The sequence below is a fragment of the Euprymna scolopes genome, chromosome 21, assembly GCF_053919585.1.
Source record: "Euprymna scolopes isolate OS-2025 chromosome 21, ASM5391958v1, whole genome shotgun sequence".
Lineage (NCBI taxonomy): Eukaryota > Metazoa > Mollusca > Cephalopoda > Sepiida > Sepiolidae > Euprymna > Euprymna scolopes.
The window spans coordinates 25,561,390-25,583,733 of NC_136502.1; the positions used below are offsets into that span (position 1 = coordinate 25,561,390).

At 29.5% G+C, this 22,344-nt stretch overlaps 3 protein-coding genes across 3 annotated transcripts in view; all 3 read left to right on the forward strand.

The window, feature by feature from the left end:
- LOC145242749 (protocadherin Fat 4-like) overlaps positions 1 to 22,344 on the forward strand; it is a 212,420-nt gene that overhangs the window by 25,158 nt on the left and 164,918 nt on the right. Inside the window, exons 9-10 of the mRNA XM_080105891.1 lie at positions 1,502 to 1,764; positions 20,964 to 21,126. Coding sequence (XP_079962017.1) covers positions 1,502 to 1,764; positions 20,964 to 21,126 — 426 coding nt within the window. The remainder of the gene's footprint in view (positions 1 to 1,501; positions 1,765 to 20,963; positions 21,127 to 22,344) is intronic.
- LOC145242915 (protocadherin beta-15-like) lies at positions 2,869 to 14,308 on the forward strand. Its single transcript, XM_080106027.1, has 4 exons — positions 2,869 to 3,037; positions 3,697 to 6,191; positions 7,604 to 7,766; positions 13,373 to 14,308. The coding sequence occupies exons 2-4, from the start codon at positions 3,753 to 3,755 to the stop codon at positions 13,636 to 13,638; spliced, it is 2,868 nt and encodes a 955-aa protein (XP_079962153.1). The 5' UTR covers positions 2,869 to 3,037; positions 3,697 to 3,752; the 3' UTR covers positions 13,639 to 14,308.
- Positions 14,670 to 18,277, forward strand: LOC145242954 (protocadherin beta-11-like). Its single transcript, XM_080106065.1, has 2 exons — positions 14,670 to 14,849; positions 15,518 to 18,277. The coding sequence occupies exon 2, from the start codon at positions 15,552 to 15,554 to the stop codon at positions 18,153 to 18,155; it is 2,604 nt and encodes an 867-aa protein (XP_079962191.1). The 5' UTR covers positions 14,670 to 14,849; positions 15,518 to 15,551; the 3' UTR covers positions 18,156 to 18,277.

Below are 22,344 nucleotides of genomic sequence, written 5' to 3' on the forward strand. Positions count from 1 at the left end.
AATTAAAAACGGGGGAGGGGGAAGAGTTGCACACAGCAAATTTTAAAGTAAAAAAAAAATCATTTTATACTTAATTCAGAAATAGCAGATCAGTTCGTTATGTAAATCGAATGTAAAATGATTACACTAATTGAAATTCTGATAATAGATTTATGAATGGAATTCTTTTGCCTAGAGAATATCAATCTAGTCAGAAATTACTTTTTATTCGCCAGTTTAAATGCTTCCAAATCACTTTCAAATGTTGAAAGCTCCGAATTAAGCAATAATACAATTTCCAGACACTTTTCCTGTATTATTATAGATGAAAAATAGGTGTACATAGATTTCTATGGTCTAAAGAAACTTGAAAGTGATTTTAAAACCTTTAAACTATATATTCCAACATAGTTTCTTGCAACATTAAAATTTTATAGGTAAAAAAAAAAGTTTTATGACCGATTTGTGCTCCTAAATCAAGAAAAAAAACAAAAAAACATTTATCGACTATGACACTATCAGAATAAAATTATTATCAGTTTTTAATTATATTTTTGTTATTTAGAATTATGAAATAGTCAGATTTAGGCTTATTTCGTAAAAAAAAAAAAAAAATGAAATTCCAAGTTTTTTTATTGATATCATAGGATAAATATCTGCAAGAAAAAAACAAACCCAAACAATTTAGCCTTTAGAGTGAGGGATCATTTTCCCGTATAAATTTTACATAAAAATGACCATCCACTTCCTATCAAGCATTAATGATAACCCATTTTCAAATGAAATAGTGTAGAAGAGCAAAGGTAACCATTTTTTATAATATTTTCAATGGTTTGTGATAATATTTGTAATTTTTAATATTGAAATTTATCCTACAATCTAAAACATCATCTTGACTGCTACCTAAGTAATACTGAGGCATAGCCAAATTTTAAAAATCTTGACCCTAATCTCGGCATTATCAAGCATCACTTCTGTATCCATAAGGCGAAACTAATCCAGTATTCTTGACTAATCTGGAGTTTGGATTAGTGTTGGGGTTAATTAAAGTTATATTTTCATGTTCAATGTCCCCAAAATTTAAAATTTTGCTTAAATAGTCCAGATTATTACACTTCCTCTATCCCACAAACATATGTTTAAACTTCACCTTACTCAAACCTCTCTGATTGTAAATTTTCCAATGATAAGTGAGAAATTCATCCATTTCAATGGGAAGATATGTAATCGATGCTATAATAAAACAATATATATAATCACTGTATGTAACTTGAAATGCATTTTTGTGTCACATCATTTAAATGATTCTAATTTAAATTTGTATTTTAAAATTAAGTTAAATTTTTAATTTTAAAACTTTTAGTTAAACTAACTTTGTGAACAAAATCATGTAATAAAACATATTCTTTGAATAATATTCATAAACTGCTTTACCTTCATTAGTACAATACTATTTAATTTCATTGTCTCTTTAGATAGTTATATTTGTTTGATTAGTAATTATTTTATTTTTCTATTCCAGAAGTCTACACTGCCCAGTACTGCAATTCTCCATCAAAACAAAGAGGACAGCCATCACAAGAGACAGAGATGAGACCATTGGGACAGACTGTCAACTATCCAAGTGATACAACCATTGTGGCCAGGGGATTCTATACACCAACAATTTCACAAAACAATGACAACAAAGACTCTGTGACAGAAGATAGTAATTCTTCCGATATAAGTCTCCCATCAACAGGAAATATTTATAGAAATCCAAGACCTTTACCCCCAGTTCCACAGTAAAATTATATTTATTCCAACTGAAATACATAATCATAGGTAAAGTATTTATTTATCATAGGTAAAGAATATTTATCATGTGTAAAGAATATTTAATTGATAAATGCAAAAGGTCTAGTGGTTTTTTAAATATTGCCATCTACACTCATTTTTCTTACAACACAAGTGAATATAAATTAATTCAGAAAAATTCTCATCAAAATTATTCTATAATATTTAGATTTTTTCTCTTTCATGTTCAAATGTTTTATTAATTTGACCTTTCAAAGATGGAATTGAATTTCTTTAAGCAATACATTCTCAAAAGAATGACAACTATTAATGAAGTAACAAAATTAACACTATCAAAGATTGTAAAACATTATTTTTTATAGCAAAATATACTTAGAATTGCATTTACTTTATTTTTAAATGATTAACAAGAACTATATAAAAGTTAATATATCCATATATAAAATGATTAAAAAAAATTAGAAAATTGAATTTCACTTACCTTATAATGTACTACATTTTCAAAGAATGGTGCAATTTTACTATAATAGAACAAATAATATAAACTAATTTTAAAAATATATACCATACAGTGATTTCAGATATGAAAAAAATGTTTTGTATTAGTTCTGTTCTAAAACTAGAATGTTAGTTAGAAATTCTCTTTTATTCCACCCTCTGTTCTACTGAAATTACTGCAATCTATAATAATTAATAAAACTGTATGCTTTCTATAAAAATAAATATTTATTTTACATATTATTATTTCAGGATTTACTTGATCTTGTTAAAATTTAATTAAACCAATTATGTATACTTAGGCTTCAATCTTAGACACTATAATTTTTGTTTGAGATATTTACATATTAATAATTGATGGAAAGAAGAAAATAGATTACCTTGATGGAGGAATAACAAAACTTATTTAAAGCATTTTGGGAACAAATTTATTTTTCTAATTTTTTTTACTACTAGCACAGCTAATCCATTTTTTTTTCATTTATGTAAATATTTGGAAGTATTAAAAATAAAAAAAATAAAATTTAACAATAAATTAATACAAATGAGTAACTGCGAGGCTATGAGTCTTTTGTCAAAAAACCAGCAGCCCTCATTTACAGTTGTAGCCATTATACACAAAACACAATCACTAGGACTACTGCTTTCTTTCACCCCTTGACATATGTAGGCAACTACACATTCTGCTGATTGATATTTTTTCGCATAACAACTGCAGAAATCAGCTTCAGTTTCAACTCTATTCAAAGAAGTGAACAAAGAAGTAAGTAAACAAATTTTAAAGACTTTTTCTTTTTATTTTTAATATTAATGTAGTAACAATGATAATATGTTCTTTTATCTCTAGTTATTTATAGACAAAGGAAGATATCATTGTATTTTTCTGCCATCATAGAATACTATATTTATTAAAATTATAAAAAAATTATCCCTCTAAAGTATAATTTTATCAAGTCTATATATCATTTAAAAATGTTTAAATATCTGATATTCTTATATCTGTAAGAGAGATAAATTAAAAGATTCAAGACAAAGGAAGTTAATGATAAAATTTCCGTTTTATGAATAAAAAAAATTACATTGTAAAACAAATCATAATAATTGATATAATGTATCTGAAATATTTTCCTAACAACTATAAGCAGGATGTATAGCAAGAAAAAGCTATCAAAGCTATGAATAAAATTCAATGCAAACAAAATTAAAATGTTTGAAGATGGCCAAAAGACTGTTTTTATTTTAAAATTGATTAAATCAAAATTATTGAAAATTTGATTTAGAAATATCAGAACTAATTTTATTTCTTTTCATTATTGAATTCTATTTGAATTCGAAAATGAATTTCATTATACATGTATATTTTAATCTAAACAATGATGGTTGGGAATATATAAGCTATTATATTTATATCTAATTTTTCAGATCACAACATTCTGACATAAAAATCTTTAAAGAAAATACGATTTTACACATGAAAGATGTTACTAGGAATATACATGGTGTTTTCAATTCTTCAAATTTGTCAAAGTGTTGATCTCACATTCAAAGTTGAAGAAGGTAAAAGTCCTGGCACTTACCTTGGAGACATTGCTGCCGATTCTAATGTGATGGATGATGTAGCCATACAAGATCAAAATCTCATTGCATTCAGTCTTATGGAACAGGATGGAACAAGCAGCTCTCCATTATTCCGGATTTCTAAAAATACAGGAAAACTTTATACAGCACAAACATTGGATGCTGAATCTTTATGTACATTTGAAAAAGAATGTCTTGTGATGGTTGATGTTGCTGTTCAGAAAGGAAGTACAATCAGTAGAATATTAGAAATCAAAGTAATAATTGAAGATGTGAATGATCATCAACCAGAATTTCCTGATAAACAAGTTAATATTGAATTTGCTGAAGATACGGCTATCGGAAAAAAAGTATCTATCCCAAATGCAATCGACAAAGATGTGGGAGTTATTAATTCACAGATAACATATAAACTCAGTAAAAATAAAAATGAACCATTCACATTATTCATTTTCAAAAAAGTTGATGGAACTTCTGATTTGAGTATCACTCTAGAAGAACGACTCGACAGAGAAATAAAAGATTCTTACTTAATTAAAGTAATTGCTAAAGATGGAGGGACACCATCTAAAGAAAGCATTTTACTTGTTCACATTTCAGTCACAGATATCAATGATAATATACCTATCTTTTCTCAAAATCTTTATAATGTCACAATCAAAAATGAACCAAGTGAAACTTCTTCTATTGCAACTTTATCTGCCACAGATTTAGATTCTGGTAAAAATGGAAGAGTCACTTATCATTTCAGTACAAAAACAAATGATATTGCTAAAAGTCATTTTAAACTCAATCAACAAACTGGACAGATTTTTCTCGAGAAAAAATTTAAATTAAGTAAAATGATTACATACAATTTATATATTGAAGTTCATGATGGTGGGATTCCTCCATTACAATCACTGGCAAAAGTACTTGTGAATGTAATCAATCAACAAAATAATCCTCCAATTATTCATCTCAAGTTCTTGTCAGCATCAGGAAAAGATTCAACATCAGTTTCTGAAAGAATAAAAATTGGAAGTTCTATTGCATATGTAAAAGTGACTGATCATGATGTTGGACAAAATGGAGAAGTGAGTTGCAATCTGCATTATGATAAATTTAAACTACAAAGTCTCGACACTAAGAAATACCAAGTAATTGTGAAAAAAGCATTGGATAGAGAAAGAGAGGCAAAGCATGAAATTATTATCAGCTGTCAAGATAAAGGATCTCCTCCACTGCAAAGTAAGAGTAAGTTCTCCATCAAAGTCACCGATGTGAATGATGTAAGGCCACAGTTCTCTATGGAGACATTTAAGTTCTTGATTGAAGAGAATGAGAAGTCGAGATTTTCTGTTGGCTTCATCAATGCAACAGACCCAGACCTCGGAGTTGGAGGAAAACTCACCTATTCTCTGCTCACAAATAACAAACAGTTTTTACCTTTCAAAATCAAAGATGATGGCATGATTTCAGCCATTATGTCACTGGATCACGAGTTTCAAAACATCTACAAGTTTCAAGTATTTGTGAAAGATAACGGAATCCCATCTCTCAATAATACAGTCAACGTCATTGTTGAAGTGACTGACAAAAATGATAATGCTCCGTATTTTACATTTCCCAGTGTCAATCCTTATAACATGGATGTTGTATATTACCGGCATCATTCAAAGAACATCACTTGTGTAAAGGCCGCTGATGGAGATAGTCAAGAGAATGCATTTCTAAAATATGAAATAATCAGAGGCAATGACAAGCAGATGTTCACCATCAACCAGTACACTGGTTTGTTAACTTTCAATCGCGTGCTTGCGCAACAAGATGCTGGTTCCTATGAGCTAGTGTTTGTTGTCAAGGATAGTGGTAGTCCAGTTCTATCAGCAACAACTAGTATGTTTTTCACTGTGACTGTAAGCAACAAGACATCAGAAATGCTAAGTGCCGTTCATACAATCACTGAAGATAAAGTTGATCTTACATCAGTCATTATTATTACGGTTGTAGCAGTGACCGTAGCAGTCATCATTACTGCTTCAATCTCGGTATGTATCATTCGCTGTAATGATCAGAGAAATGTCACATATGCCCATGCAATGGCACCAGCCTATGTGGGTGTTGTTGGTCCAAGTGGCAGATATATGAGTGATCAGAGACATTTGATGTGCCCTTCAAAGCAGGGAATATCTTGGCCAACTGCTGTCAATGTAAACAAAAGCCAACCAGATAAAATAAGAAGTGCACATATAAACCCAACCAGTAGAGAAGCACATCCTGCAGAAAAGCTTCCCAGTCAGCAACAGAGATCAGCTTCTCTTCCACAGCAACAATCATCATCAATAAATGAATCTGAGGTAAGTTTTTTTAAACATGTTTTTATGATTATGAAAAATTTTTTTTTCATTAATCTGAATTGAATTATTAGATATATAGATTTACTCCTTACTAATTATTATATTGTTTTTATGTTTTTTAATGTTGAATTAGTTTACTAATGTAATATTATTCCTTTAGAATCTTCCATCACTCCTTTTCTATTCTTTGTCTATATTTTGTATAGTAATTGTCTGTATTTTTGAGATGAGGTGTTTTCATTTATTGAGATTGTCGGACTGACTTCCTCATCTTGGTTGTTATAGTCACAACGTTTTGGCCGTTTTGCATAGTTGCTGATTCTTTGTTTTGAATGTTACTTTTCACTGCCTTCGTTCAGGATTGAACTCAGCACCTTTGGGTAACTGTAAACTTTGATACAACATCTAAGACCACTCGGCCATATGTCACTAGGAATCAGCAACTATGTCCCAGAGCCTAGCTGGAGTCCGAACACGGTACCCCCGTAATAATAATAAAGGGTTGGCTTCGAGACTCCTAACAAACGGTTCTCCAGTTCGATACAAAACAACTGATGAAGGCCGGAGGGCAAAATGGACGAAACGTTGTGACTATAACAACCAAGATGAGGAAGTCAGTCTGACAATCTAAAAAAAAAAAAAAATATATATATTTTGTATACTTTCTTTGTATTATATGAAATGATTTGCTTAATCTGTTACATTTTTTTTTTTTTTTTTTACATGGGGGTCACCACTTATCAAGGCCCAGGAGCCACTCGGGGATAAGGGTTATTGTGTACACTAATCAGTGGGATAGTATTGTAGTAATGGTTAGTATTGGGGATTTGATAAGGTGTCATTACTTAAGGGGGCGGTTGATCAGGAATTTGTCTGTGTTGGACTTGAAGACATCCAAGTTGAATTTGGGGTGGAAACAGGCAAGCAGCAGAGAGTTCTACAGTCGTGCAGTTCTGAGAAAGAAGCTTTGCTCATGGAATCTACGTTTTGATTTAGGCATGGATAAAGAGTGGGGAAAATTATTGACAGTGGTTTCAACTAGTCGGGTGTTTTTGTGAAAGATTGGCGGGAGGGGGGGCCAGAGAATGGAGCTCAGACGAGCACTTGCCATGGAAATAACGATAAAACAGAGACATGCTCGCAATGTCTCTTCTGTGGGAGAGAAGTTGCAGGGAAGAGAAAAGGTCTTACCCCACCAAGCCACGAAGTCTATTTTGTACTCTGTCAAGGCAGGATAGACTGTTTTTAGCAGCTCCTGCCCAGATGTGGCAGCAGTACTCCATCCTTGGACGTACTTGCCTTTTATATAGATAGATTTTATACAGATAGATTTTAAAAAATTATTTATTCTCAAGATATATGTTATGCAATAGAATTATAAACCATATTTTATGATTTTCTATACCCACCAGAGAGAGATTCAAGAAGGGATAAGTCTTCCAAGAAATATAAGAAATAAATCCCTTGATGCCAATTCTTCTGAATACCATAATCAACAATCACCAAAGCTTTCTCGCAATGATCTTGGACAAAATCGAAGAGAAGTTCAAGAACAGAATGAGAAAGAAGCAGCTGGTAAGTAAATCTTAATGTTGTTTTTGGTATTTTTGTTCATCAGCAACATTATTTTTTTTATTATCAAGTAGACCATCCTTGACCTATTTGGTCAGTATTTTATATTATTAAATATTTGGAAATCCAAAGTTACGGTTAGTGCTTTTTTTCTTTTAATGCTTTTTTTCACCGCAAACACATATTGCTACTTGGACATAAGCAGCTACTATTTGGGATTGTATCTTAACAGGGAACTGTAAGAGTTGAGCAGCAAGATGTCTGTTTATATTAAATTTACACTTCTAGAGGTTAGTACAGTAAGGGAAGCAGGAAACGGGGAGGGAAGTATAAAGTCTAGCAATCCGAGGGAAGAAACTATTAGAATAGAAAGTTTTCTGGCATCTAGAAACCTCAACAGTGAAGGGGTGGGATTTTACTGCTTGTTGGATTAGTCGGGAGTATGTGCATTGAGGGGGCACAAGTGGTACAACTTCATCAGAGCACATTCCATTAAAGTACATATAAAACAGGCACAGGGATGCAACATTGCAACAATTCAAATAAACATATTGCAAACAGACTATTAGCATCATATATATCATCAACAACCAACAATTATGATTGCTACTTCTACTTTCAAGCAAACATATACAGTACAGCTGCTGCTTCCAAACATATACAAATATTTATGAACATAATAATAGAACCAACTGTTCTTTTTCTTTTTTACATAATGTCATTTCTCTAACTACTTAAGATGACAAACAAGCAATACTACACAATGTTTACAGATTTTAGTGTTATATAGATATGCATTTTTATTATTAGTTTTTAACATTTGAAATTGTGTTCATGATGTAAGAAAACCTAATTATTGTTTACTGTGTTAAAAATATAATATATAGGTATATTTAGGCAGCATTCTTTCCTTTAAGCATGTTTTATTAAATAATATAGACAATTCCTGTCTACATATTTTGGTTCTGATCCTTTCCAATTTTCTTATTAGTTTTCTTGTTTCTGGCAGAGAACTGGCTGATATAACTACCATAGTCACTTTTAACTGAAATATTTTCAGATACATCCAGATCTATTGTCAGCGATGATTACTAGTAAAATTTTTAGAATATTTATAAAGATGAGTGCCTTTTTTCTTCTTCCATTAATCACATGTTATTAATTATATTAATAAGTTCTATGTTACTTTTAAAGGCATTGAAGAATATTATTGCTGCTATTGAAATTTATTTTGCTAATAGATGGTTTCTTAATAGTGCTTCTAGTATATATAAGTCAGGATTGCGAATTCCGTGATAGAGCGTTGATTGAATTTAAAAATAAAATATGTATGAGATACGTTTGAAAGCCAAATTAGAACGCAATATTAAGAAAAATAAACAAATATTTATTTAGTTAAAATTAATATTGTGGAGTTATATTCCTTCTTCAAAATTAGCCAATGTATTCTTCCGGCATTTCAAAATAACACTGCAGGTAGACATGTTGACTTTTTACTAACTGATTTTTTCCCCCTTAAACTTAACATCATGGCAAAAAAAGAAAACAAAAAGAAAAAAAATGTATAAAATTCTGAGGAAATATTAATTTTAAACAAATAAATATTTGTTTATTTTTCATAATGTTGCATTGTAATTTGGCTTTCAAATGTATCTCATACATATTTTATATATGTCTTGTCAGAATTATGTCCAATTATTTAAAATATTGTAAAAAAAACTTAATGTAGTTCTTGCATAGAATATATATCTTCCAGATTCTTAACTAGATGTATAGGCTTTGACAGCCTAGGGTTTTCTGAAATCTTTTAGTTAATCCATTTTACAGCTCATAAAGGAAGTAGAACATACTCTTTTTGCAAATAAAAAAGCACAAACTTCACAATCATTATGAATTAAATGTCCATATGCTATCAACAAAACAAATTCAAAATGTGTTCAATCATACAGGCATCTTAAAGTTATTGACCATATTTTAATAAAATTTTATTTGACATTCAAGCTTTTAATAGCAATGCTCATTGCTCATAAGATGTCATTAAAACAGCATGTATTTTTGGAGGAGGGAAGGGGCATCTAAAAACCAACCATAAAATCCTGTCAAGCCATATATCAAATGAAAGGAAATTGATTTATCTTTAAATTTATGTATATATTTTGTTTTTATAACTTTTTATAAGCAAGATAAAAAAATGGTGACCATTGTAAAACCACAAATCTATTTGGTTGAACACATAATAGAGGAGTTGCATGTTTTATACAATTTCAAAGCAACCAGTTATGGGAATTTGGTCAAATTCGACTCTAAAATGAAGAAAATAACGCCTTTTAAGATGATATTGATTAGTCAAGTAATTTGGCTATGATCGGTTATATCAAAATTTGACTGTTGTAATTCATTAGGTTTTCATTAAAAAATTTCCAACAATTAAAACGGTAAAACAGGTTTTAAATTTTTTTCATATATTTATCATAAATATCTGTCCAGAAATTCCTTTTGAAATCTAACAGAAATGCACATCATTAACAAAATTTTACTAAAAGAAATTTGTTCATTCTCAAGAACTGATTTTTGTCAGCAGCCAACATCAGTAGCAGCTTGGGGGATTCTTCAGAATTAGAATGAAAATCAAAAAATTAAATTCTAAGTAAAACCAATGGTATCTAATTAATTGTCATGCTGAAATTAATAACATATCCCAAAATACGAAAAATGATAAAGTAGAAAATTAATTGTAAACTAGTGGGACCTGAGGAAATTCCACAGGGGACTCATTCATATGTAATATATTGATGTTGGCATTCTGTAGATATTCAGCATAAATGGAGACGCTCTGATATTATTGTAGCTATTTTGTTAAAACTGCAAAAGTATTTACCCAAGGTAGCAGGTACGCCTGTAAAATACGCTTCAATACAATATTTTAATTCTTGCAGATTTCATATATATTATTATAGAGTTAATGTCGTATCAATTTTTACATATTATAAAGTTGCGATTTCAAAAATAAAAAATATATCTATATGACTTGGATTCATCAGCTTGAATCAAAACTGAATCCCAAACTTATGAAAATATATATATGTGCGTATATCTTTAGTTCCTTCAGCTATAATAGAAACCAAAACCAAAACTTATGAATAATTCTTGATAAAATTATTTATAAAAAAATAGATTACTAAGGTGCCATCAGCTAAAATCGAAACCTAAACCAAGACTTATGAAGAATTCTTGATAAAATTATTTTTAGAAAATAGATTATTAGAGTGCCATTAGCAAAATTGAAACCAAAACTTATGAGGAATTCTTGGCAAAATTATTTATAAAAAAATTAAAGGACTTGAGTGCCATCAGCTATAAGTGAAACCAAAACGAAAATTCATGAAGAATTCTTGGCAAAATTATTTATTACAAGAAATGGAAGTATATAACAATTAAGCGACCCGGATGTAAGCGTGACACAGAAAATAGCACACAGGCTATTGTATTAATGTATAGATGAAAATAAATGTTTAAATAAATAGCAAGTTATACTTAAATAAGAAACAGAATAAACAGAGGAGATAACTGCAGTCTGTCTTGTTACATTTCCATCTAAAATAATGGCATTTTAATCAATCATAAAATCATGAAAGTCCATGTTTTATGCAGTGATATATTACTAATTGCAAAACGACAATGAAGTAGACAACATTGCTTTTAGTTGAAATTGACAGAAAATTAAGTAGATAGCATAATTTTTCATGAAAATTCAATTTCAATTTAAAATATACTTTCATAACTATACTCTAACCCTAAATTCAAGTGACCCCCCCTCAAAACAACTCCCATAATCTTACCTTTAATCCTAGGTCTGTTACAAGCTCTTTTAATCTCTTTGAAGACCCTCTTTAATCATAACACTAACCCTAAGTCCGAGTGGCAATCTCTATTCAAACAAAAATTCTCTTAAACCATTCATAATTGTCTAAAAGAAAAAGAAAAAACAGTAGCCCCCTCCTCCCCAAAAAAAGAAAAAAAAAAAAAACCCTGTGTGAATGATAAACTAAGCACTTTATTTTAGAAGATGAGGTGAGAGCAACTACAAATTAAACAAACTTAATTAGGGAATTATTTATTAAAACTTATATGAGATGTTCAAATGTTAAGAAATCTTCTTTTTAATAGTTTCATGATTTTTACCAGCAATTTTTACATATACATGCCAAATTTCATTGCTTTTTTTTAACAGAATTTTATCAATGAAAACAAAAAAGTTGACTCTATATTTTGGGAGAAATGAAAAGTTTTTATTTTTCAGTTAAATATGCTTGTATTTTATAAAATTTATGGATGAATTTTGATCATTCAGAAACTAAAAGTTTACAATCAATTTATATTTTATAAATATATTTTTTATAGCAAAATTTAAAATTTATTTTTGTGATCATTGCTACTTTTAATATTCACACATGGATAACATCAAGTGAAAATTTTAATTAATGATTAGAAATAAAGTCTTGAAGTAAGTGCAGCATATTTATAAAGTAGTTAGATTTTCAAGAATTGCATCCACTCTTATGATTAAGAACTGTTATTAATCAACTGTTGAAATTTTCACAATTCATTTAGCAACAGAAATGTGAACAAGAAATTTATTTTTTTAAACGATATTTTGATTAATGAAATTATTCAAAAGTTCATGAGCAAAATAATAATATATTATTTAATTGGAATTCATTATTGAGATGAGTATTATTTATTGCGGACTATAATCCTCATCTTTTCTTAGTTGTTTCACAACGTTTCGGCCAACTATTCCTCTGGCCTTCGTCAGGTAGTAACTGCGACGGATAAGAACTCTGAATCTCCTGACTGCATTCACTGCAATTACTGCCTTCCGTAGTTGTTGTCGTCAACAAGTAAGACGTTGAATCTCTACGGTTCCAGGTAAGAATTATCTGAAGATAGCAGTTTCAATCCTACTCAAAGCCGCCCAGAGGCTTACTTGGGCAAAAACGTGATGAGACGACAACAACTACGGAAGGCAGTAATTGCAGTGAATGCAGTCAGGAAATTCAGAGTTCCTATCCGTCGCGGTTACTACCTGACGAAGGCCGGAGGAATAGTTGGCCGAAACGTCATGAAACAACTAAGAAAAGATGAGGATAATAGTCCGCAATAAATAAAAATTAAAAAATAATAATGTACGACAAAATTGCGTGATTTTATCATGAAAAACTAAATTAAAAAAGATTTAAAATTAGAGTTTTATTTTTCAAATCATGCAAAATAGTATAAAAAGATGACAATGAAAATCTAATAATTATTTGTTCACATGCCTTTTACCATGAGCTCATTACAAAAGGAGGGAATTTTATTTAATTTTAACATTTATATAATTATAACTGAGATAGAATTTAGTTCAAGTTTACACACTATGCTGATTTGCTTCTCTGATGTCAGAATTGTTTAAAGATGAGTTTTTCAAAAGAAAAATATCCTTAATTCTTATTTGCTTAAAGAATTATAAAAAAAGCTATTACTAAAAAAATAAAAATAACTTATAGTTTATATTTTAGATTGAAGAATATTCCATACTTTTTTTTTCAATCCATTTTGCTTTTCAGAACTATACACCACTCAGTACTGTAATTCTCCATCAAAACGAAGAGGACAACCATCACAAGAAACAGAGATGAGACCATTGGGACAGACTGTCAACTACCCAAGTGATACAACCATTGTGGCCAGGGGATTCTATACACCAAGCCTTTCACAAAATAATGACAACAAAGACTCTGTGGCAGAAGAGAGTAACTATTCTGATACAAGTCAACAATCTGTGGGAAATATTTATCGGAACCCAAGGCCTTTACCCCCAGTACCTCACTAATTCTTTTTGTAACATCCTAAGTCACCATTCATATTATACCTCATTAAGATTTTCACGCATATCATACAAATATCTTTTTTTGTTGTATAAAGATGTAGTGCATGTGCAATGTAAAATTTTATCTCTGCTAATTAAAAAAGTGTAAATTCACTTGATTCAATAACAAATGATACATAAATATTTAATTTGATGTAATTCGATGTAATAATGTATTTTGTTGATAATTTTTAAGGAAAGTGTAGTTGTTTTCTGTGCAATATTTATTTACAGAAATTAATATAAATTATTTAAAATTATGACTCTATGAAAATCACAAAATGAATTTGTAGAATTCCACACCAGCAACATTAACAGTTTGAGATTGGTAAGATAAAAAAAATCAAATTGAAAAGAATCTATTATTTAATGGTAAAAATTAACTTGTAAATATCATTTTAAAATCAATAATTACATAAAAACATTTTTTCTATCTTGTGATTATGTAATGTTGTAATTAAAAAGAAATAATTCCCTATTTGAAGAATGGACTCACTTCAGTTTTTATGTCTTTCACAAACTAATTATAGATAATACTTTTCAGTGAACTGAAATTGTAATACAAAAAAAAAAAAATCTAATATTGTAATTTTCTTAAATTGTGAATAAATTGTGTCAAAATCTATTAGAAAAAGCTTTTTTCATATCAAATTTTCTCAATATCATTTTGAATTTATTTATAAAGTATAAATAAATCAGTGAATGTGCTAACTAGCACACACACACACACACACACACACACACACACACACACACACACACACACGTTAATTGAGAGAAAAATAATAAAACAAAAATATACCTTATTTAATGAACGGAATCATGGTATTATATACATGTTTTTTTTTCAAAAGTTTATCCCTTTTCATTGGTAAGCATAAAATGTGTCTTAAAAAATTGGATAACTGAATATATTGCCATTTAAAAATCAAGTAATAGGTGAAGTCTTTCCATTTCCTCCACGATACACAGCAGTCATTGCTTAGAGTAGCAGCCATTAAACACACAGCATATACATTAGGACTACACGCTCCTTTTTTTCACCAATCAAAGAAAGCATGTAGCCAAACTGTGAATTATGTTCATACAAAAATAACAATAACAGCAGCAGGAGAGGTTTTACTTCTGGTTAAGCTTCAAGCTCAGCACAATCTTTAGAAGAAATAATAACAAAGGTAAATACTTTTTTTTAGTCTCTTTTTTAAGCTTCACAGATTTTGTTTTATATGAAACAAAAAAGAAAACAATTGCTAAGTTTATGTGTGTATACAATTATGATTTATTTGCTAATTTCATGAATATATGAAGATTTTTGTATAAAAAGAAATTGCCACAAAAGATTCGATTTTTCATTATGATATATTTTAAGTGACTATACAAATGGTTCATTTGTATAAAAAAACATTTTAGTTTCATTTCAATATAATTTGTAGTCAACGTTTTATGCATACAAGAATAAAGTATAAAATGCTCAATATTTACTGAAGAAGAATAGAAAATGAGGCAAGCAGTAAACAAAGAGAAATTAAAGATGGCCACAGTATTATGCTAGAAGAACTGATATTTTCTCATTAATTTCTTAAAATAGCATTTTCAGTTCAAAATATATTTTGATTTAAAAGAAACATTCTGATTTTTTATTTATAATTTATATTAAATTTATTTTACAATATTCGAAACAATATCTTTATTTAAACATAAACTATAAACAAGAAAGTATGAATTAAAATAAATCCGTTTTTTTATTAAGATGAATTCCACTGACAAAAGAGTAATTGTTTTATAGTTATTATAAAATGATCAAATGTATGTTAAATATAAGTTTCTTTTTTTTCTTTTTCAGATTCAATTATATTTTTTTAACAAAAATACATAAAATGAATTCCTATTTGATAACAAAAAATTCATGTAAAATAGGTTTACTATTGTTTTTTCTACACTATTGTGGTGCTGTGGATTTAACATTCAAAATAGAAGAGGGGAAAAGTCCTGGCACTTACCTTGGTGACATTGCCGCTGATTCTAACGTGATGGATGATGTGGCCATACAAGATCAAAATCTCATTGCATTCAGTCTTATGGAACAAGATGGAACAAGCAGCTCTCCATTATTCCGGATTTCTAAAAATACAGGAAAACTTTATACAGCACAAACATTGGATGCCGAGTCACTATGTACTTCTAACAAAGAATGTTTTGTAATGGTGGATGTTGCTGTACAGAAATCTAAAAGAATTATGAAGATATTAGAAATTAAAGTAATAATTCAGGATGTTAATGACCATCAGCCTGAATTTCCTGATAAACAAGTTAACATTGAATATTCTGAGGGTGATCGAATTGGAATCAGAAAAACTATTCCAAATGCGAAAGATAAAGATATTGGCGCTATGAATTCTCTTATTTCATATCAATTGAAAAAAAACAAAGATGAGCCATTCAAAATGTCCGTAGCTAAAAAAGTGGACGGAACTTCTGATTTAAATATAGAATTGGAAAAGATGTTGGATAGAGAAGTTAAGGATGCTTACAAGTTACAAGTGATTGCCAAAGATGGAGGGACTCCATCTAAAACATCCATTTTATTTGTACATATTACAGTAACAGATATTAATGATAACCCACCCATTTTCTCCCAAAACGTTTACAATGTTTCTATAAAAAATAAACCAAGTGAAACTTCTTCCATTGCAACTTTATCTGCCACAGATTTAGATTCTGGTAAAAATGGAAGAGTCACTTATCATTTCAGTACAAAAACTTCTGATGTTGCTAAAAATCATTTTAAATTAAATCAACAAACTGGACAGGTGTTTTTGGAGAAAAAATATACATTAGGCAATGTACAGACTCATAATTTATATGTGGAAGCAAAAGATGGAGGAATGCCTCCAATAACTTCACTTGCAATGGTTTTAGTAAATGTAATTAATCAGCAAAATAATCCTCCCAAAATACACCTAAAGTTCCTGGCAGCATCAGGTAAAGATTCAACATCAGTTTCTGAAGACATTGAGGTGGGAAGTTCCATTGCATATGTAAAAGTGACTGATCATGATGTTGGACAAAATGGAGAAGTGAGTTGCAATCTGCATTATGATAAATTTAAACTACAAAGTCTCGACACTAAGAAATACCAAGTAATTGTGAAAAAAGCATTGGATAGAGAAAGAGAGGCAAAGCATGAAATTATCATCAGCTGTCAAGATAAAGGATCTCCTCCACTGCAAAGTAAGAGTAAGTTCTCCATCAAAGTCACCGATGTGAATGATGTAAGGCCACAGTTCTCTATGGAGACATTTAAGTTCTTGATTGAAGAGAATGAGAAGTCGAGATTTTCTGTTGGCTTCATCAATGCAACAGACCCAGACCTGGGAGTTGGAGGGAAACTCACCTATTCTCTGCTCACAAATAACAAACAGTTTTTACCTTTCAAAATCAAAGATGATGGCATGATTTCAGCCATTATGTCACTGGATCATGAGTTTCAAAACATTTACAAGTTTCAAGTATTTGTGAAAGATAATGGAATCCCATCTCTCAATAATACAGTCAACGTCATTGTTGAAGTGACTGATAAAAATGATAATGCTCCGTATTTTACATTTCCCAGTGTCAATCCTTATAACATGGATGTTGTATATTACCGGCATCATTCAAAGAACATCACTTGTGTAAAGGCCGCTGATGGAGATAGTCAAGAGAATGCATTTCTAAAATATGAAATAATCAGAGGCAATGACAAGCAGATGTTCACCATCAACCAGTACACTGGTTTGTTAACTTTCAATCGAGTGCTTGCGCAAAAAGATGCTGGTTCCTATGAGCTAGTGTTTGTTGTCAAGGATAGTGGTAGCCCAGTTCTATCAGCAACAACTAGTATGTTTTTCACTGTGACTGTAAGCAACAAGACATCAGAAATGCTAAGTGCCGTTCATACAATCACTGAAGATAAAGTTGATCTTACATCAGTCATTATTATTACGGTTGTAGCAGTGACTGTAGCAGTCATCATTACTGCTTCAATCTCGGTATGTATCATTCGCTGTAATGATCAGAGAAATGTCACATATGCCCATGCAATGGCACCAGCCAATGTGGGTGTTGTTGGTCCAAGTGGCAGATATATGAGTGATCAGAGACATTTGATGTGTCCTTCAAAGCAAGGAATATCTTGGCCAACTGCTGTCAATGTAAACAAAAGTCAAACAGATAAAATAAGAAATGCCCATGGCAGTAGAGAAGCACATGTTTCAGAAAAGCTTCCCAGTCAACAACAAAGATCAGCTTCCCTTCCACAAACACGAATGACTTCTCAAGCAGATCTACAGGTTTGTCAAAATTTATACTTAATACTATATCCTTTTTCATATATTTTGTTAGTTACACACTTTTCATACTCTTTAGTAATTCTCATTAATAAATTCTGTCATTGGTGTCATTCATATATCTCTGGATTAGTTTTTGCTTTGTTGATATAAACGTGTATCTGTTGAAATTTTGTCAAAGCAAAGATGTGCATGATTTTCAAATAAAAATCTTTCTAGAATATCTAATACTTTAAATTTTGAAATGAAAAAATCTTATTTTTTGTAATGCAAATGATTACTTGTATTTTCATTTGAAAGAACTTTTTATACATAAACTTTTGGGGTTGGAAGGAAAATTATTATTTTTTTCTTATAGATTTCTTTTTTCTGATACTTCTTCATTTAATGTCCTGTTTTTCCATGATGTTGCCGTGACATATTCAGGCAGCTTATATAAACCACTGGAATATGCCAAGCACAGATTAAATTTTAAAACACTACAAATAAAAAGAACAATTATTGTATAGTAATTACAGTGAAGGAAAATGGAAATAGAATACCTCAATATATATCAGCCTACCGTGAGTTTCATAAATATTTTTTTTAATAAAGTGTAACGAAAACATATTTTTTTTATAAGAAAAGTTTTTAAATGTTTTTTGTAAGTTTTTGATTTTGTAATATTTATTATAAGATATTTTGTAAGAAATTTTTTTTGTTGAAAACATAAATAAAAATATTTTTCTTTGTAATAAGGGTTTTTTTTTCATTTGAAAACAACAACACATGAAAAGTTTTCTCTTTTTTGCAAGGAAAGGTTTTGAAAACATATTTTATTGTTTATTTTTTGCATTTTTCAGAATCCTCCCCCCCCCATGTGATTTTATCTATATAAAAATGTTTTTGAGGGTGAATGTTTTTTTTGTTTTTTTTTTTCAGATTTGCACACTTTTTTTTTCTTTAAGGTTATTTCCTTAGGAATATTTTTGGCCACCTGAAAGGCAACTGCCAACAGCAAAGAATGGTTCCATATTATATCTTGTGTTGCTTTGCCTCCTTTCACATCCTTTCTACATGATCTGTAGTAGCCTTCATTGTAAGGTCTACAAAATTAAGACTGTGGTTGTTGGAACCCTTCTGATTAACTTGATCCTTTCCAACAGTCAGATACAATTATGATTCTCGGCAGAATGTATTTCTTTATTAGTTTTGATGTTATAGTTTGGTTCTATCACAAGGAAACCCTCCTTCTTGGTGAAATCATATCCTCCAAACACCCAGGGCAGTTCGAGGAGCCACTCAATATTGTGTTTTTTCCTGTTGAAGAGGGAATTGTTGATTTCAACTTTGCTCTGAACCTCCGACCTGCCAGGTATTCTTAAGGAAATATTCTTCACAAATTTCTCTAAGAAAGTTCTTCCAATCAGTGGCAGTGTATTCCAACCCATGTTGTGCCGACTGTAAAATATTATCCAAGCTCATTAAATTCATGTTGACGACTAAAAATCTTTTGATGATTTAAAAATTTTTTTGTGATTAAGACTAATATTTTCTTCCAATTCATTAACTGTAATCTGCTGAGATTTTCATTGGCTAAAAACCATAAGGTGTGTTTGTAATGTTGTATAATCATTTGGTTTTTCATTAGATGAACGATTTACCATATTCTGGCTGTTTATGAAAGCTGCTAGGATATACTCAGGCAACATCACAGAAAAAAGGTTCACTAAATGAAAAAGTACTAAGAAATCTTATGTTTTTGCAATGCAAATGAGTACATGTATTTTCTTTTAAAAGAATATATATATATATATATATATATATATATATATATATATATATATATATATATATATATATATATATATAATACTTGTTTATTGTTATATAAACATGTTTACATCCCGCTGCTACAAACAGCCATTTGTTTCAATCAAGCAAAAGATATCATCAGGCAGCGACTTGACTATTCAAATGCTCAATGAATAATCTTATAAGTTTATTCATTGAACATTTGAATAGTCAAGTCGCTGCCTGATGATATCTGTTGTTTGATTGAAACAAATGGCTGTTTGTAGCAGCGGGATGTAAACATGTTTATATAACAATAAACAAGTATTATTAGCTCTTTTTATTGAGCACTATCTAACAACCTCGTTGAATTCACTAGTCTATTAATTTTGAATAACAAAAACCCGAGTATATATATATATATATATATATATATATATATATATATATATACATATATATATAAAATGGTGTAATAAAATAAAAAATAAAATGTAATTGCAATGTCTCTTCCAATTTTCAGATTTTGTAGTCATGCCCATATGCATTTTATTTTCTTTTGATGGGTTGATATGTGCTATTTCTTCTGAGGAGTAAAGGGCAAAATAGATTCATTGATTGATATAATAATTAAATGAATGATTTTGTGCTATGAAACAGGTGCTGTCAAGAATTGTGAATGTCAATGCACTTAAAGGAATAAATTGTAAGATGGCCAACATCATGTAACTTAGAATATAGACTTTTGTCATTTATTTAATTTGTGTTATTTACTGTTATGGATACAATCTGATTTATAAATTTCATACTAAGTTCAGTGGTTTCAGAATTTCCTTAAAATATATAAGTGCAACTGGTACTGTTTTATATCATGAAAGATTATATCAAAAAATAAAATCAGGATGAAACATTGAATGCCAATGTTTGGATTTTTTTAATGATATATTATTTTCAGTTTTAACTTGAACTGTCTTCTTTTTATTATACATTTTAATAGAATTAGCATGAATGAGGATTAATATTTAAAATAAAATATTTTATCAGTCTATATAATATATAATAATTGTTATTTTATATTATTTTTATTAATTTATAATACTCAAATATAATAATAATTATTTTATATTATTTTTTTTAATTTAAAAAGTGCAAATCTCAAAATATCATTTGTCATTTTATCGTGACTAGCATGAAGTTAGATCATCAACTGAAAGCATCCAAAGTAAATCAGCAATTTACAACAAACCTCATCCTGTTAATTCTCTTGACTATCATAATCATCCATCCCCAAAGATGACGAGAAGTGAAACTGCACAAAATGGAAGTCGAACAAGACGTGATGAACAAACAGGTAAGCAGAATAAATATCACATTTTCATTGTATGAAGAATATATTATTGTTTAAAATTTAATATATATTAATTATTTATTTTCAAAAAATATTTACAATTTCAGAGAATTTAGTTTTATATTTTCTTAAATGACTTTCTACGAAACCAAATTAGTTTTATTTTTAGTTTTTTAGGCCATTATTAATGGTGATTTAGGATGCCTGTCTGAAACTAAATCTATACTATTTCTATCTTTCGATACTCAGTTCAGAGGAGAGGGGGTAGGATATATTTTTTCTGTTGTCATGAAACCATCTTCCCAGGAATTACATTCTATTTTTGGGGGAAGGGTGTATTGTAGTATTTGCTACCATCTTCTTATGGATTACCTTCTCCTGTTTTTTTGAGGAGGGAGGGATAGAGTAATATTTGTTCTGTTGTCATGATACCATCCTCCCAGGCATTACCCCCTATTTTGATGCAAGTATTTAATTATTTATTCTACCCCCCCTCCCAGGTATTAACCCCTCCTTGTGTGTGACAGTGTAGTATATGTTTATTCATCAAAAAAATATACAGTCAAACAGATCATATTTTTACTATGATCAGGATTTATTTTAAGAAAATTTTTAAATTGCACAAATTTTGACTACACATGCCATGACCCAGTATTTCAAATTCTTTAAGTCTAAGAAGAATTTACAACAATTATTTGTAACATTTTATAAATGATAAAAGTGATGTCAGTAACTTTGATTTGTTTCAAATTCATTTGAAATAATAATGGTCAAACAGAGTGCTTTAGTTTTACGTCTTGATTCACCTAATAAATATAAACCCTTTTAGGACAATCTGTATTAGTAATATCAAATTACTCATTCCTAGGTCTAATAGCTTACTTTTAAATTATTAAATCTTGTTAATGAACTGATAAACAGATATACACAGAGAAAGTAACGAACACATACATATTTTATATAAATATTAATGTACACACTAAAATGCTGTCATTCACACACAAAGCTGAGAGTATTTAAAACAAACATGAAAAATAGTAATAAATTGTCTATATCATAATTTAATACATTTCATATTTTCATGAGTGTGTACTCCATTATTTAATCATGATTTTTAATCTTGTATTACCTTAGTTCATACTTGCGAAATCTATGTAAAAATTATAAACAATAGAGTTTTCATACAGTTAAAACAAATTATGATTCATTTAAGACTGATGT

Bases quoted from the DNA above. Each gene is read 5' to 3' on its own strand.
- LOC145242915 (XM_080106027.1), top strand. From the start codon at position 3,753: ATGTTACTAGGAATATACATGGTGTTTTCAATTCTTCAAATTTGTCAA. The intron at 6,192-7,603 runs GTAAGTTTTTTT...TATACCCACCAG, and splicing joins CATCAATAAATGAATCTGAG to AGAGAGATTCAAGAAGGGAT. The intron at 7,767-13,372 runs GTAAGTAAATCT...TTTGCTTTTCAG, and splicing joins GAATGAGAAAGAAGCAGCTG to AACTATACACCACTCAGTAC.
- LOC145242954 (XM_080106065.1), top strand. From the start codon at position 15,552: ATGAATTCCTATTTGATAACAAAAAATTCATGTAAAATAGGTTTACTA.